Source organism: Leopardus geoffroyi, chromosome B1 (genome assembly GCF_018350155.1).
Source record: "Leopardus geoffroyi isolate Oge1 chromosome B1, O.geoffroyi_Oge1_pat1.0, whole genome shotgun sequence".
NCBI lineage: Eukaryota > Metazoa > Chordata > Mammalia > Carnivora > Felidae > Leopardus > Leopardus geoffroyi.
The window spans coordinates 46,255,348-46,272,184 of record NC_059327.1 but is presented as its reverse complement, the minus strand read 5'-3'; the positions used below and the strand labels follow the sequence as shown (position 1 = coordinate 46,272,184).

Genomic DNA, 16,837 nt, shown 5'->3' with positions numbered 1-16,837 from the left:
AAAACAAAGAATGAACTGAGACCCTTGCTACCACTGAATAGTTGTAAAACGCATCATGACCCAAGTTTGATGTTTAGTAATTCAGCTGGATTTTGAAGGCTGAGTAAACTAAAGGGAACATGGGGTGCCTTGGAGCATTTCCAGCCCCCAGGCTCATAGGGGTAACCCACTGCCAACCAGTGTGCCCGTGAGGACCCATTCATCACATCGGCCTTGGAAGTCAGCCCTCATAACCAGTTTGGTCTCGCTTTGAATAATGCTCATGTATATTATATACCAGTGAGTTAGACATTTGCCTAAAGAAAAAAACTAAGTGACTTTCAGATCGTCTATTTTCATTCCTGGTGACTGCTACCAGATTCTACAACAGCTCAACTGTTCACAGATGACTGTGAACTTCAGTGGAAGTCACGAAAATGAGGCCCTAAACACAGCTTTTCAAACCACTATCCTTTCCTATGGGTAATATACAACTTCTTCATCAGTGCTGGGGAAAATGGCGTTCTGCGTCTAAATTGAATCCAAATATCTTTATGTCATCACTTAGGGATACTTTTTAAAGCACGTTAATTTTGCTTTAGAGAGATGTTTTCCAGTAGAAATTCTTTTGACCCCATTTGTCATCATCTATTTACCTCCAGTGATTCTCTTTCCTATTATGTCAAATAAAGCTGATTTTAAAGTTGGCTTTGGTTGTACTTGTTATTGACAGGATGTATGTGACAGCTGTCATGAGCAGCAAAGGCCATGCTTCCCCCTGGGGTTGTGAGAGAGTGTCAGCCTTGGTTGAATAACTCTTCTGGCCCACAGAAAGATTAAAACGTAACTTGTAGCTTTTTGGAACACAGTCATTTACTCTGCAGCCTTAGTGTCTGGGTTTTCTGTTTCTGAAAGCATCTGGCTTTCTGGATTCTTCCCTCACCAGGTAAACATGTCCAGGACCTTCTACACAGGTTCATTTAAAGCACCTTAATATCCCGGATCATCTGTGTCACATTTTTCATGGCATCATCTGTGGCATTTAACTGGAGGAGAAAATTCTCTAGTTACTAACCCATTAAAACCATTCCATTTTAGGAAAGCCTTAGCAACAGTTTACTTTTTGAACCTCTAGCAGACTTCACACATTGATATTAGTTCCCCCAACTTATGTGGTGTGAGCTGAATATACTAGATACAGTGATGATTCATGGTCTGTAACTCTGATGGAACCCTGACTTCTTAATCAAAAGTAGTGTCATTTTTCCAGAAGCAATTCTGTCGCAATTGCCTATTCTGGAATTAGCCTCCGTTATCACTGTGATAAAAATGTTTTGTTGTGATTTGGAAATAGATACAAGCTTGGTCGTGATCGTTGCTATATTTATTTCAGTGCATCTTTCGTATCTCAAAGAAAGAACACCTATGGGCCCAACTAGGACTGTCCTCCTCACCAAGAAAGAAGCCTGGTTGAAGATCACGGGGACATCTTTCATTCATAGCTCACTGGGAAGTTACGTCCAATAAAATACTGAAAATTTCCCCCCTCACTGGAACCCTTGGAAGGAAGACAGTTTCCAGACCCAAGTCTTCTGTCCTCTTAGAACCAAGCAAGGGTCTGGCAGCGTTATGGTCCCGCTAAACAGTATTCCTTCAGAAGATTTTAGTACTCAGACATGTTGTCCCTTTCCGGACATGCCTTTGTCCCCTATACCTCCTGCAGGCCTGCTATGCTGGCTTCTCCTTTGCTCCTGGGCTATATCATCTGAACAATAGTACCAGTTTCTCTGAATGTGAAAAACAAAATACCTCATACAACTCAGTAAGGCATAATTTAGTTTCAGGTTTTTGAAGATCTGTTTTGATAAATACATTTACAGCTATCTCTAGGAAATTAAATCGGCTCAGATATGTTTCTGTTGTGTTTTGTTTTGTTTTAATAAAAATCTGCCCTAAGGTGAGAGGAAAGTAAGAGAACAAGCAATGACTTCTGTCCTTCCTGCCCCAATGTTTCTGCGATGATTAGAGCTGCCATTTTATGTGTGTGTGTTTGACATCGCCCCCTTTCAAACCAAGGGTTGAGGAATGATGGCATATTTACGAAGCAGCGACATTTTACGACCTAGGTTTTTGTTATCGTGTTTTATCTCTTTCCCTCTCCCTCACCACACACGTATGCACACACAGCTCAAACAAACCTTGACACAGGGAAAGCAAGGAATTAAGCACTTGCCCCATCTTAGACAGAAAAAAGGAAAAACGACTCGTTTTCTTCTCCACTGCTCCCAGCTCTCCTATTCAGTACCTCTCGGTACTCATTACTTACTTGGCATTAATGTGGATTTAGAATCTAATTTCAAAGGATTTCCTCCAGATGTAGTTCTTGTGTTTATCAATAATGCAACCTTGGGAAATATTGTTCATGTAAAGCATTTAAAGGAAAACACCACAGCGACACAATTTCTGTGTGTGTGTGTGTGTGTGTGTGTTTGTGTGCACATGCTTAAGTTCAAACAGTTTTGTCTCATAAATATGTAAATTCAGCCTGCCTGTTTTAGTATCCCTGAAGCACACCTGAATATTGCTGCCTGTCTCATTAAATCAACATAAAGAGCTCACTGAGGCACAAAGCCCAGGTTTCTCCTGGCCACAACTCCGGGAACTGGATAACTAACAGCCCCCAGTGTGAAATGAGGAGGCAGACAGACTAGAACCAGCACCAACCCTCGCCTTTGGGTACACTTTATAGACAAGAAACTGGCCAGAACCTATTTTCGAGTTTAATTAATGCAGATATCAATTTAACAATAGAACCAGAGATTTACCATAAGGTCCTTGCCATATAGGAAGCAGAGAGAAAAAAATCAAATGAGGATCACGCCTCACACTCAGGGTAATATATCCACTGAATGAATGACTCACAACCCGCTCAGCAGAACTGTTTGTATCACTGATTCTCAAACTTATCTGGGCATCAGAATCATCTTTAAAAATACAGAGGTCAAGGCCTGGCCCCAAGGGGACTGCAATAGGTTGTGGGCAAAACTGGGAACTCTGTGCTAAGTACAATTTATTATATTTGGGGAGTGTTTTAAAACGTTTACTCAGGAGTTTATTTCTTTAACTCTGAAGCCAGTTGTGCCTTGAAAAATAGATAAATATGATGATTAGTTCATTATTGGGCTTCTTCGTCTTAATAACTGCTTGTTTTGTTACAGAAGAAACAAATTGCTTTTTATTCTCTGCAAAATCGTGAGACCCCATTAGTTGTAGGTAGTTGGTTCAATGGGTGGAGAGGAAAGCAAGCTAAAAACAACAAAAATAAATCATGGTTGTATTTAAATTAGGGGCCCTGGGGCGCCTGGGTGGCGCAGTCGGTGAAGCGTCCGACTTCAGCCAGGTCACGATCTCGCGGTCTGTGAGTTCGAGCCCCGCGTCAGGCTCTGGGCTGTGTCTCCCTCTCTCTCTGTGTCTCCGATTCTGTGTCTCCCTCTCTCTCTGCCCCTCCCCCGTTCATGCTCTGTCTCTCTCTGTCCCCAAAAAAATAAATAAATGTTGAAAAAAAAATTAAAAAATAAATAAATAAATAAATAAATAAATTAGGGGCCCTAAAGCAGACATTTTTAAAAGGTACCATTTTCCTCTGTGATAATTATAAGTAGACATCTATTAAATTTCTAATGTTCTCCATTCTGCATTTCAAGAAATGCTTAGACAGTATATGTAACAGTAATGCAAATACAGATGAACTTATGTTATCTTTATATATATCTTGCACCATTGAAAAATTATCTATGGGGGCCCCTGGGTGGCTCAGTCGGTTAAGCGGCTGACTTCAGCTCAGGTCATGATCTCACCAGTGGTGAGTTCGAGCCCCATGTTAGGCTGTGTGTTGACAGCTCAGAGCCTGGAGCCTGCTTCCGATTCTGTGTCTCCCTCTCTCTGTCCCTTCCCTGCTCATGCTCTCTCTCTGTCTCCCCCTCAAAAATAAACAAACTCTCTCAAAAATAAATAAACATTAGAAAAATTATTTATGGGATACAGTTCATAATAGTCTGACCTTCACGTGACTCTAAAAAAAAAATTTTTTTGAGCATAGCGTAGAAAAAGGCAGGGAAATGTAGAAGAAATACTGGACCATAGTCAGGTTGCCCTGTTTTAGTCTTAGCTCTGTCACTAACCCTATAGCTTTAGGAAGATGGCTGTCTTTGGGACTGGGAGTGGGCTCCATATTTTCATCTGTACATAAGGTACATGGTGATTTAAAACCGAAGTCCTCTTCTACTGTGATGAGGCCGTGTAGTTTCCAAATGTGAAAACAGCCTAGCTCTCCACTAAGGAACATGTGACCTTGCACAAGGCCCTTCATCTTCTGACCTCAGTTTACTTCTCTGTACATGCAGGCAAGTTAGATTTTTAAAGGAAAGGGGTATTAGAGATCCTAGTCAAATATACTTTGAGGAGTCCACACTGGTGTTACTCTGTGGCTTTAATGTGGTTTTAATAAGCACACTTCTTATTCGTGATTGTTTCTAACCTCACGCTAGAATTTGCAGAAAAGAGGTTAACATACGGTCACATGCTGATTATTTTGCTTGGCCATGAATAAGCCCAGCTAAGGAGTAGAAGCCTAAAGAAAATAAGTAACTTGCCCAAGATCACATGGAAAATTGATTGGAATCGTGTGCCTCCACGTTCAGTTTATAAGATTCATACTCCTCACAGTGTATGTAGTCTCAGAAGATTCTTATGCTCCTTAAAACCTGAATATCAATGATCTACAATAAACTACAAAGCCCTTAGCACAGCAAGCGAGAATTCATGATTTGGTCACTGCCCTACATTTGCATCATCTTCAGCCACTCGCTGTCTACCCTAATCTATCCCATCTCTGTCTCATCTCCGTCCTTTTGGGGCTATCCTGCTCACTGCCCGGAGTGCACACCCCCTTCCTTTTTCTATAGCTTGCTCTGTATTTACTTCCAGGCTCAGCTTGAATATCATTTCTTCTGTTGATTTCCCAGTTCCTTTCCTGGCCTCTCCTCCCATTTGACAAGGCTATACCCTCTGCCTTCCCTTAACCTCCAAGGCATCCCTGTATTTGTAAGAGTCAGATACTATATCATAATCCAATGGCTGCTATTCTGTCACTAGACTGTGAGCTGCCTGGTGGCAGACACAGTTTTATTTCTATAAACTTAGAGCCCCCATCAAGCATAGCTCTCCAGTGGACACTCACTAAATCTCAATAAGGAACCGGTGACCAGCATCTGTAAAAGGCTTCAAGTCAGCATTGGGAATGGATTCCCTCTCCTCCCCACCCTACCATGTTCCATCCACTTTTTATGACCCCCAACAGATGCCGGCCACCATGTTGTCCCGCCCAACTCCTAGACCCACAATGTTAGGAATTACCCAGCACTGCGCTGTTCAGCACAGTAACAACTAACCACATGTGGATACTTAAATTTAACTTGATGTAAAGGACAAATTCAGGTCTCTACTCGCGGTAGCCGTATTTCAAGTGCTTAATAGCCACGTGGCCAGTGGCCACCACATTGAGCAGCACACACACGGAACACTGCCAACATCACGGACAGTTCAGCGCTGGCTTAAGAGCCCCCAAGAAACACCCCTCTCACTAAAATGAAGAACTGGAGACAATGACCTTGCAATTGAATCGTTTAGTCCTGAGAAAAAGATACTAGCAACCAATTAAGAGTTGCAGATATGTGATGGATAAAAGCTGGACAGCTGCATCTTAGTAAGAAAGGTTTTTATTACTGTTATTCTGTACATAGGCAAGAGTCGGACAAGATAACCTCTGTAGCTGCTTTTACTCACTGATAATTGAAATGTAAGTTTTATTGTATTTATAAGCCTATTTGCCTGACTTCTCACAATCTCTTTTTAGAATCTGGGAAGATTATAGGACAGAATTAAAGGATCTCAGTTTTCTTATTTATGGTAACGCTGCAAGGGAATTATAAGTCAATTAATGGTGTTTTTAAGAAATAGATTTAGGGAGATCTCTCTTATCTCCAGGAACACTAACAGCCTCACCCCAGTTGGGAGTTTAACCTTTTACAGAATTGATGTCTGTTATTTTATTTGGCTTGTCATCTCTCTAGTATGATTCTAAGCACCACAGATTCAGGATGAATTAAATGGTTTGCTCAATGGAATGGAGGTGAATTGCGTTTGTGTTAAATGTAATTATAAAGATTTCTCAGCAAAAGATAATAGGAGTGTTTATCTTCAGGAACCGGGTTTCTTTTTTCTGACCTAAACCGAACTTGGTAAACAACTTGGCCTTTTGGCCCAACTTTTATTAACATTATTATAAATACAAATGACACACACACCCTGTAACATTTGTTCTGAACTGAAGAATAAACGTTACATGATGCCTGTGTTCGTGACCAACACATGACAGGGCGGAGGGGGCACTGCTCCTACTGTCGGTGTGAAATGTGAACCCATCCCTTGATTATGGTCCTGGCAAATGAAATTCACACAGCCCTAGAAACCCCACAGTATAACTGTTTGCTGGCGGTAGGGGAGGTCTTTGAGTTTTAAAGAAAGGCATGGCATGTTTAGAAGCCTAAGCAATGCAAATAATGGAAAGCAACCATTTCTTCCTGCCCAGATCCTTTTTAGCAGCTTTTCATCCTTAGTCCTGACCTTGCAAGGCTAGAGGGGTATACAGGAAGTGTGTGTCTTTCATGCTGTCTATTTCTGGGAGACACCTGGGAGTGAGCATGCCTACCTATGGAAAGAAATGTGGCAGAAATTGGATACTTCACTGTTGTGCCTCTTTTCTCTTCCCTGCCCTATAGGAAGTGGTTTCAGATGAAAGGCATCAAGGTGGACAGCTTCTGGAAGAACCAAAGTTGCTGCATTTCAAAGGGAATACCTTTAGTCTTCAGATCTCTGTCCTTGACATCCCCCCGTTCCTCTGGAGGATTAAACCCTTCACTGCATGCCAGGTACTGGCCAGATGGGCTGCTAACAGAAATGGCTCTGCTTTAACCCACAAGCATGTCACAAACCCTGGCGAGGGTACTCCTAACTAACCTCTTCCTTTAAAAGTATGGGTTTAACCTCAAAACTGTCACAGAAATGCAGCAGTTTGGACTACACACAGGGAATTAATCATATTGTCATAAGTTCACGGGTTTCTAACGGTGGGGGGGAGGTACATGATGCCACGTAATGGAAATTTTCTCCCACTTAAGGGAGGTTGGTTTATGAAAACCAGTTCGTTACGAGACATTGTTTTCATCCTGGTCAGCAGTGAACGATCTGGAGGTCGATGCTTTTAAGGGTGACAGTTTTGAGATGTAGGGAGCCCGGGCTGGCCAAGTAGGAACAAGAGATTTTGTCCTGAATATATGAAGTGCTTGCTGTCATGTATGTTGGGCAAGGTCAGAAGAAGAAATTATGAACTGAGAGGCCAAGAAAGAATGCCACTTAGAATCCCTTTACAAACTATAAAGATATTTCTATATTATTGTTCACATATCTCCATATCAGAGAATTTTTAAATGTTGCAAAATGGCTTAGAGTCTTCTCAGATGACTTTTAGGGAATTTGAGTAATTGCTTAGCATAGAAAGATCTCTTATCCATGTGGGATCCTGCCACCGATTTCTCTAGAAATTCCTAGTGATGGGTACCATCAGCAGTAGCAGCTGGCTGGTCCACAAGAGTTTCTTAAGCCAAAGTCATCTGTGCTTCAGGTGACAGGACATGTCCTTAGCTTTGGAAAAGCTTCTGGTGGGCTCATTTTGATCTGGAATCACAGGAGGCTTTCACACATCTTTGTTGTGTCCGTCAACATAGCCTGCAGAACCCTGGAGGGTTTTAACCTTTCCATCCATGCAGCATTCATAAAAAAAAAATAAATAAATAAATAAATAAAAAAGGAAAGAAAAAGAAAAAAAGAAAGAAAAAAAAAGAAAGAAAAAGAAAGAAAGAAAGAAAGAAAGAAAGAAAGAAAGAAAGAAAGAAAGAAGCTTGCACCAGGTAAACCAGCTTGTCAGAATGGGAACGAGGCCAATCACGGAGAGAAAAACCTTGGCTGAGCCACGAGCGTTAGAAAAGAGTTCAACCACCAACACTCTCACCTTCAAAAATTCACTGTTTTCAAATTGGACAAGGTTGTATTTTCCTGTTTACCTTACAGGCTTCTCATTACCCGGGGGATTGCCCCTCTGTGTACTCTTTCAGGACATTCAGGGCAATTAGAGCATCTCTCGTGGCTCCAAACAACTTTTTTTGGGCACGTTCCCTATGGAAATAGGTTTTCTGTGAATAAATGTATTGTTTATGATGTTCTGAGACCTAGGTGTTTCTGTATCTGGGAAAGCAGTATTCAAAGTTTCCAGTCCAAATTGAACTTTAGGGCACTGTTACAAATCCTGATAGTCCTGTAAACTCCTCTGTACTAATCTTTGTAGGCTTAAAGGCAGCATTCCACTGGATCTAATGCAAGTGGCTCAGTCCAAAGTAACTATCAAGTTTAATGTTTAGAGATAAAAAATCAGATGAAAGAACCATCATCTTGCACGAGCACTTAAACAATAATTCCAACACCAGGGATGACACGGGGAGCCCAGGGCAGGAAAGGCATGGGGGTGCTAAGAGCCTGTGGACCTCAGAGGATACAACAGGGCCAGCCAAAGCCAAAGGGCATTGGCTCACAAGGAAACCCAACACGCTTTACTGCCAGGATGGGTTGGATTGCCCGGACGTTGGGAACTCGGATAAATATTTGCCTTCTGTAATTGACCATAATTTGCAAGAGTCTTGGAAGGCTGAGAAATAATTTAATTTTCTCTGCACCAGGAGGTTTGCCACTGAGTTTTCATTTCCACTCCATTTTACTTACCCACAAATGGCTTTCTGCTCCATTCCTTTTTTTTCTCCCCCCTCACCACCTCAGCCTCCAGTTTTCTTGCCCCTGCCATCATCACTGAAATCCCCTTGCTTATGTGAATACATATTGTGCTGGTCTTAATGGCCATGCTGTGTTTGCTCCAGGCATCAGATGTCAGCACTTTGGGGAGGGTGTGTGTTCATCCTGCTTGAACCTCATATAGAACATGATGTGTACTGACAAACTTGGCGTGGATGATAGAGAATGGCTTTTCATTAGGGCTTAGTGGGTGGGAACTAACCAAGAGCTATTACGGAGGCAGAAAATCTCACTCTTCCTGACATCACTTATAGGTCTCTCCTTCACCTGGTAAATCTCCCTGTCATCTTCTGCCATCTTCCAACTCAGCACGCGGAAGACCACTGGGCTTCCTCTCCCCCTTTCTCTAACTTCAAGCCAGAAATCTGAGAAGCGACATATTCCAATTGGTACCCAATGCCTACTCTCACAAGAAACCTTACTTTCTTCTTCTCAGAAAGGTAGAGTTTACCAAGAATGTTCAGGCCTGGGAGATACACACTGCCTAGAATATTTGCCCTATCGGACGTCAATCAACTGCATGAGAAATGTTTTTAGAACAGTGTGAACTGAGGTTGGATCCAGAGCTGTGTGAGGAGACCCTGTGTATAGGTAGACCAACTAGCTTTGAAATCTTGTTGGGTTAGATTCTGGAGGATTACAGTTAATGAAATACTGTACTACAACCCTTATTGCCCATGAGGCCAGCTGTGATGGGTGGGCTCCAGGAAGGCTACATGAGTTCTTAGGAGAGCTGGTTACAGCAGCACCCATTGACTTTGATCCAAAGGAAGGATTCTAGTCTTCCCCCTGCAAAAATACCAGTATCCCTTCTCTTCTTCTCAGGTTTTTAAGACTTGACCCCAGTGAGAGATATGCTATCGTCCCCTCCACAGATTTAGCAGACCTCGTCTAGGAGGTCAATAACTCTGCTCTCAATCAGTTAGCAGGACCTAGGTGCTACTTAATCACACATTCCGCTATTTCTTGCTGACTGTAGGGTACAGAAGCTGCAATAAACAGTATACAATATTATTTTTTTTAATCCTACAAAACACAAAGTCAGGCTTTCACCTCCCTAGGATAAAAGCATCTGTCTCTTCAGCATGCTTTGTGTCTTGGGCAACCCAGTGTCTGTCTCCTGCTAGGATGTGATTTACATTCTCTCCATCTGCTAGGAACCTAATTATAATGGGAATCAAAATGAAAACATTTCCGGAATTCTTTAAACACCCATAACTTTGCTACACTTGGTCCTCCCATATTACTTGCGACAGCATTCCTCTTAGCTCAGTGAGCATCTTGATAGTTTTTTTTTTTTAAATAAATAAATAAAAGCAAAGATGATTGCCCTGAAAACACACTAATTTCAGTACTTCTAATTCCATTACTTTGAAATGTTCTGTCGAGCACTACCGGCAGTGGCTACTCGAGCCAACAATATATATATATTATTTTTGATACAGTCTTAAAATCAGGTTTTTAAAATGTTTTCACTGTGCAGTGGAACGTAAAGAGAAAAGAGAGGATTTTGTGTGTGTGCTGAGTCTCATGTCTCTCTGCGAGGAAAGATGATCTCTACAAGTAGGCATTATTCTATTACCTTTCTTGTGATGTTTACTGGAGAAAATATAAGAAATGTAGCAAATGATACCAGAGAGGACACTTTTCAGTAATAAATGGTCAGTGCCGTTGTTGTTGTTTAGGAAGGTAAGCATTATCAAGTGTTCAAATCCACTGCAGAAAATGCAGGGGTGGGGGAGAGGCAGTTTAAGAGCAGGACCTTGAATTCGGCTCTGTCTGGCCCTGAAGCCCAACAACTTTTACTATGCTGTAACTACTCAAATTTCAGTTTAAAAAACCAAAAACCTTCTTAGTGTTCTTAATTAGGCAAAAGCACCTATTAACCACAGAGCCCCGTGTTATAGTTACTTTCATGAAAGGGGACGGTGCAAAGTAACTCTATAAAAAGTGTACGGGTTTGAAGCAGAGTCCATTTGAGGGCTATTAAAATGAAATGGGACCGTAGATAATGGACGCCCTTGAGAATGTTTAATATGGCGGGCATCAGGGGGCCATACAGGGTCCCCATGCAAAGGATTCTTGTAATGAAAGCAGAGTTCCCAGGCGATCTGGTAACGCTAGTGTCCCCCACTCGTGATTAGAGGTAAAAAAGATACTGCAATGCTATTTCCTGAAGAACGCCAATCCGCTGCTTCCTGTTTCCCTCTACGGTCAAGCCCTAACCCCCTCATTAGCTCAGTATGGTAGAGACTGAAGGCAGGAGACTGGGGAGTGGGTCACTACAGTTAGCTCTAATGAGGAGAGATGAGGATCCTTAATGGGGATAGGAAAATTGGAGAAGGACAACGACAGTGAACGGTGATAGTCAGTTTTGAAGATAGTAAAGGCCAAATAAAATGATTTGTAGTGACGAAGAGCATAATGTCGGTGATGGATAATAATGAGATAAATTCCAGACACGTAGCTCTTGCGAGTTCTCCACAGAGAGGTGGCAGTGGGCATCTGTGAGCACACAGGACCTTGAAGAGTTCAGGAAGCAGACACAGAAGTGTGGGAGGCTGAGATACGAAGTAAGGGTTGCCCACAGTTTACAAAATGGAAGAAGCCTTAGGAGGAGAAGCACGAAAAGAGTTGGGTTGGACAAGAAGAAATGGTAGAACTTGTAAACACATACCATTATTTCTTTTATCTGGTGTGGGATTTGGTGCATGTGAAAAGTCACTTTCGCATGTTGTTGGGAAGATGACTTCCTCCAAAGATTGCCGGGGGGCCTCCCCAACTGGACCTTCTCTCAGTCCTTGTCTCTGCTTCTTGAGACAAAACCCCACTGCCTCCCCCTTGGCTCAGGATGAAGAACAAAGGAAACAAAGCCACAAAGCCCTTATGCTTCTTGCCGGGATGTGTGGTAGGGGTTAGTGCGTGACTTTCTTCTCTCAGACTGCCCCAAGCGAGCGCTCTGCTCTTGGAGTGGGCAAAAATCAAAACCGGCCCCTCCTTGCTGGTTCCCCCAGGAAGCATCCCAAATCCAGATCCGTGAGACTTCCAGCAGAGAAAATTAGGAACCAGTGTGCACATCAGAGCTCACAAAAAACGAGGTGACTCCCAGTTCCTCAAAGTGAGCAAATTGAATTTTAATCATGGCCCCTGGTCTTATAATCCGTGATGGCTTCATCACCAGTCACACTAAAGAGTATCAAACGTCCAAACTTGAGACATCTTTTGCCACCCGTCAGTGTCAATATTGGAAGAAATTATATTAATAGCAGCAGGTAAAAAGCACATTCATGAGATGAGAAAAAGAAAAAGATGGAGATGAACGTTATCAGAGGCTGGGCCCCTGTGCTCATTGCCAAGAATCTCAGCTTGATTTGAGTAGGAAGGAGAGATCTTTTAGATGAAAGAATATCAACGACTGACCTCTGCTTCGCATTATTGTAAAGCCACGTGCCTGAGCAGCACTGGCTAGCACTGGCAAGTAAGGGGTCGGGGGGAAAGGGTGGTGTATGTAGACTTTATTATGTTCCCCCTCATTTAGTAAAAATTGCTTCTGCCACACTCAATTATCTGTAGGTCCCATGACAGTAGAGAATGAACCTCGTTTCTTACTGTTTATCTTCTACAGCGTCTGGTCATTAGTGGGCACTATACACATAATTGTTGGCAATTGAATTGTGTGAATGAGGAGTTGGCAAACAAGACTGCTGTGGGCAGCCCAGTGTGTTTGTGTCTCTCTCTGGGATGTGTGTCTGTGTGTATGTGATTGGCATTGGGTGAAATTCTTTTGCTGGTTACATTAGCAGTATTGTGGCCTGTTTATACAGTTGTATGAGTTTGTGGTGTTGGGGTAAGTTCTGATCGGTCTGTTCTTTAGTATAATTTTCATTAAAGTGAAAAGCTATCATCCTACTCCAGGCTTAGGGAGAAGGACAGACCACTGGAGTCTTCTAAAGAATGTTTTCTTTTTTTTTCTTTTCTTTTTTTTTTTTTTTTTAGTGGAAAAACATGAGGATTAATTTTTGATAGTATTCTCATTGTGTGTGTCACCAAATGAAATCTGAGTGCTTGCGCTGTGGTTTTGGAATTCAAATGTTATCAATTGGAATTGACATTAATTACTTTTTGTGCTTCTTGGCATATGCTGGAACATTATTTCTACAACAATTCCACCAAAGTCGCTTAGGCAATTATCTCTGCTGCAATCACTGTCATCATCCTCATAATTATCGCTCTTAAGTCTCTCCTATTCGCCAGCCATCTCGGCCGGGCTCTGCATGCCACACGCCTCTTCTTCCCCCCCTTTCCCCGCAGGAGGTACCGTTCTCCCGCGTGTGGTGCAGTAACCAACAGCCCCTGCACTGTGCCTTCTCCCTGGAGCGCTACACACCCACCACCACCCAGCTGTCCTGCAAAATCTGCATCCGGCAGCTCAAAGGCCATGAACAGATCCTCCAAGTGCAAACATCAATCCTAGAGGTGAGTCCTCGGTCTGCACGACCACTTGACTCCATTTCTAAAGGACAGTAAGATTAATGCGCCTGTTTCAATCGTGCTACACAGGTTGTAAAAGAGCTTCCAAATGCACTCGCTCTTAATCCTCATTACCGACCAGGGCAAATACTTTTTCTGAGGCTCAGGAGTGAGCTGAGCTCCCCGATGGGCGAAACAACTCAACGCGTCAGAGCTTCGGCTCTGTGGAGACACTTTTGGGGAAAGAACTGGTACACGGCTTTTTATACACAAAACCACAAACAATCTAATCGTCCACTGCGGGCTTGGACCGGAGAGTCATCATTGGCTGATGGTAGTTATGGCAGATACATACCATGAAGAAGCACAAGGTCACCACTGGGTGGTTTTTCTGCTGGTTCTCACTAGTCTTCCAGAAGTCATCTTCAGGGGATTGGTTCCCTACTGCCTTACAATTTCTCACATCCTCCAGGTTCAGGGTTCTGCAGAGCCCCATTTCCATTAAATCTAGATTCATCGATGCTATAACATACGACAGAGTCGATAGAAGTTTCTTTTTACAAAGTAAGGCAATGGAACTGCAGAGAGGGAAAGGGTATTGTCCAAGGTTGTGTCACTATTGAAGGGCAGAGTTAGAATGGGAGTCAGGGGTGCATTCACTTGGGAGTTTTTGCACAAAGACACCTGATGTCTGGCATGGCTCTGATTTACCTAAATCACTGAATGGCTTCATGGCTGTAGACTTGGGCTTCTAGAGTAGACACCAGCATTCCCTCCTGAATGGTTGTTTGAGGGGAAAGGGAGAGAGTAGCTGAGAGGCAGAATGAAGGGAGACATGGAATGCTTTTCTGAGCAACTCTTAAGATAATCCCTGGCTAGTGGAGAAGAGCACATTCTATTGTTCAGCAGTAGAATATGTACATAAGTGTGTGTGTGTACAGACACACATATGTATAAATATATACATAATATATATTTATTCATTCGGGCTTGGCAAAAGGCGTAGTAAGTTTTATATACGTACAACTCAATTTCGTAGCCTTACAAAATCATCACTTCTCTCCATTCTCATTTTAATTCATTGTTTACGCAAGATGAGTCTTGCTAATTCCCCAAATACGTTTTCTGAAGAGTGGATGGCTTTCCAAAGGATTGCACCTCAAAATTGATAGCTGTCTTAACTGACATGTTTGTGCAGTATTTGCATTCATTATTGCCAATTAGCATTATGTGCTAAAGCAGTTTTGATGGGAAAGGTAGGATCCAGAAAGGTAGGGTAGGATATTTTTAGAGTCTCTTTCTTGAACAGTCATGGCATCTTGAACATAATACATTTCAAAGTAAAATGAAAAATTTTAGGAAAGTTTTAACATAAACACAAAAGGAAAGCCCAAGCAGATTTTCCTTCTCGTATTCAGAAGCAAGTGTGAAAAGACAGGACATGAAGATGCCTCTGATGCAAATTGCCCTAAACGTCTATTCACAGGTCAATGAAACAATTCCATGTTTAAGGGGCTTTTATTCTTTAAGGCGCTCACAATATTGCAGACCAACTTCTGCTATTACAGGAAATCTTTATGTAAAAGGAATGTGATAGGCTCCATACATCATGGTACCTCTGCTCCTTGCTTAAACAAATTTTTGGAGTGCAAAGTGCATGGAAGGAAAGTGAGCTAATAAACACAATCATGCCCTATACTCTCCATCTCCTTGTCTAATGCTTCACAAGCTTACAATCACTTTGCAATACCTTGAAAAAGACGACATCACAGTATCTCTTGATAATAAGAGGCCAGCCTCAGAAAAATACTTAGTCACCATTGGGCTACCACCATCCGTTCTGTATATGCCTTTTAGAAGCTTTATTACCCTTTTGGTCTTGGAAGGATCACATTATTAATCACTTCAAGTGTTACTGCTTGCATTTGGCCCAGCACATCCCCATCTCTTTGTAATAAACCATAGTTCTTAGGCAAATCTGTTATTTTCTGTGTCAGAAGAAAATTAAGAACTTTTGAAAGCCGCTGTATGTCAGGTACCATTTCATGTGCTTTCACATATAACCACCCTAACTCTGTGTGGATTAAATACCATACTATCACAATTCTCAGAGAGGTCAACCTTCTTGTCCAAGATGATAAAATGAATAATGGGGAGCCAGAGTTCCCAACGGAGATACCGGCCTTCAAGGTCAAAGTCTGGATTTCCATACTAGACTACTTCAGGATCTCAGTCAAGGAAGTCTAACTTAGCAGTCCTGAGTGTGGGCCTTGTCCATAATGTAAGCCTTTGTTTTAGTGGCCTTAGGCACTAGTGACAAAAATGACACCATTAAAATTTTATCTTTAAGTATGCAAGTAGGTGAAAATTGGGAAGTTCTTTCCTCAAGACTGTAGAAGGATGGCATGGGCTGGAATAAGTGATCATTTGATAAGTCTTCAAGAACAGAATAGATTTCTCACATGGCAGTCCTCCTGCGAAGAAGGGTCTTGAGCGAACGATCACTCATGATCCTTCCAACCCTAGAATTGTTTCACTCTTGGCAGAAGCATACGTCTGGTAAAAGATCCAGTTGAATACAAAGCATCCCCTTCTCCTTAAAAATGTCTTGGATTTTTGTGACAGATGGTCCCAGAAAAAAAGAAGATACATAAAGCGCTACAAAATCGGGATTACCTATGGTGGAGACAAGATACATTCTAGACATGACCCTCTATCGATCGCGGAGGTGGGAATAATAGATCAGGTGTTAAAGTGCATATTTTATAACCTCTAGGCCAAAGGTGCTTTTAATAAGCTAGTGATTAGGTGCTTTTAAGAAACTAGTAACTAGGGTTTTGTTGATTAAAAATAGCAATATTAACAATAATAAGGAAATAAATATTTTGAAGCTTTCAATAGATACCTGAATTTTTTTTTTTTTTTAATTATCTGCCCTTCATCCCCCAAAACAAATCCCTGCATATTTAAGCACAGGGCCCTCAGCTCCTTCCTAACTTTAATGGATGTCCTAGTGTCTGTTTCATGGGTTTAACAATGGAGGTAATTTAACAGGAGAGGTAAAAGAGATACGTATATACGTGAATCATTATCTGTAAAATATTTATTTTAAATATCTAAATCAGCGCAATGATTATCCTCTTTGAAGGCCTGTGGTTCTTAGTGTTCAGCCTCATATCCATCATATTCTTCCATGCCTCTCATGTAAATGGCTTTCCACATGAATATAATCATTCATGCCATTCTCAGACTTAAAAATTATTTCAGTGATCAAGATAATGTATTTTTTTTTCTGTTCTTTAGAGTGCCCATTATTGGGTCAATCTGTAGAAGCAGGTTGATTTTCTTTAAATGTAACCTCCGTGAATTACCTAACAATGATCACCAACTGATTAGTCTGTAAAAGCAA

At 41.8% G+C, this 16,837-nt stretch overlaps 1 protein-coding gene across 13 annotated transcripts in view; it reads left to right on the top strand.

Annotated features, from left to right (window-relative positions):
• The window catches only part of UNC5D (unc-5 netrin receptor D), a 569,825-nt gene that overhangs the window by 516,475 nt on the left and 36,513 nt on the right, over window positions 1-16,837 (top strand). For all 13 annotated transcript variants that reach the window (XM_045460948.1, XM_045460993.1, XM_045460959.1 and 10 more), the window contains 2 exons: window positions 6,819-6,968; window positions 13,270-13,434. In XM_045460948.1, coding sequence (XP_045316904.1) covers window positions 6,819-6,968; window positions 13,270-13,434 — 315 coding nt within the window. The remainder of the gene's footprint in view (window positions 1-6,818; window positions 6,969-13,269; window positions 13,435-16,837) is intronic.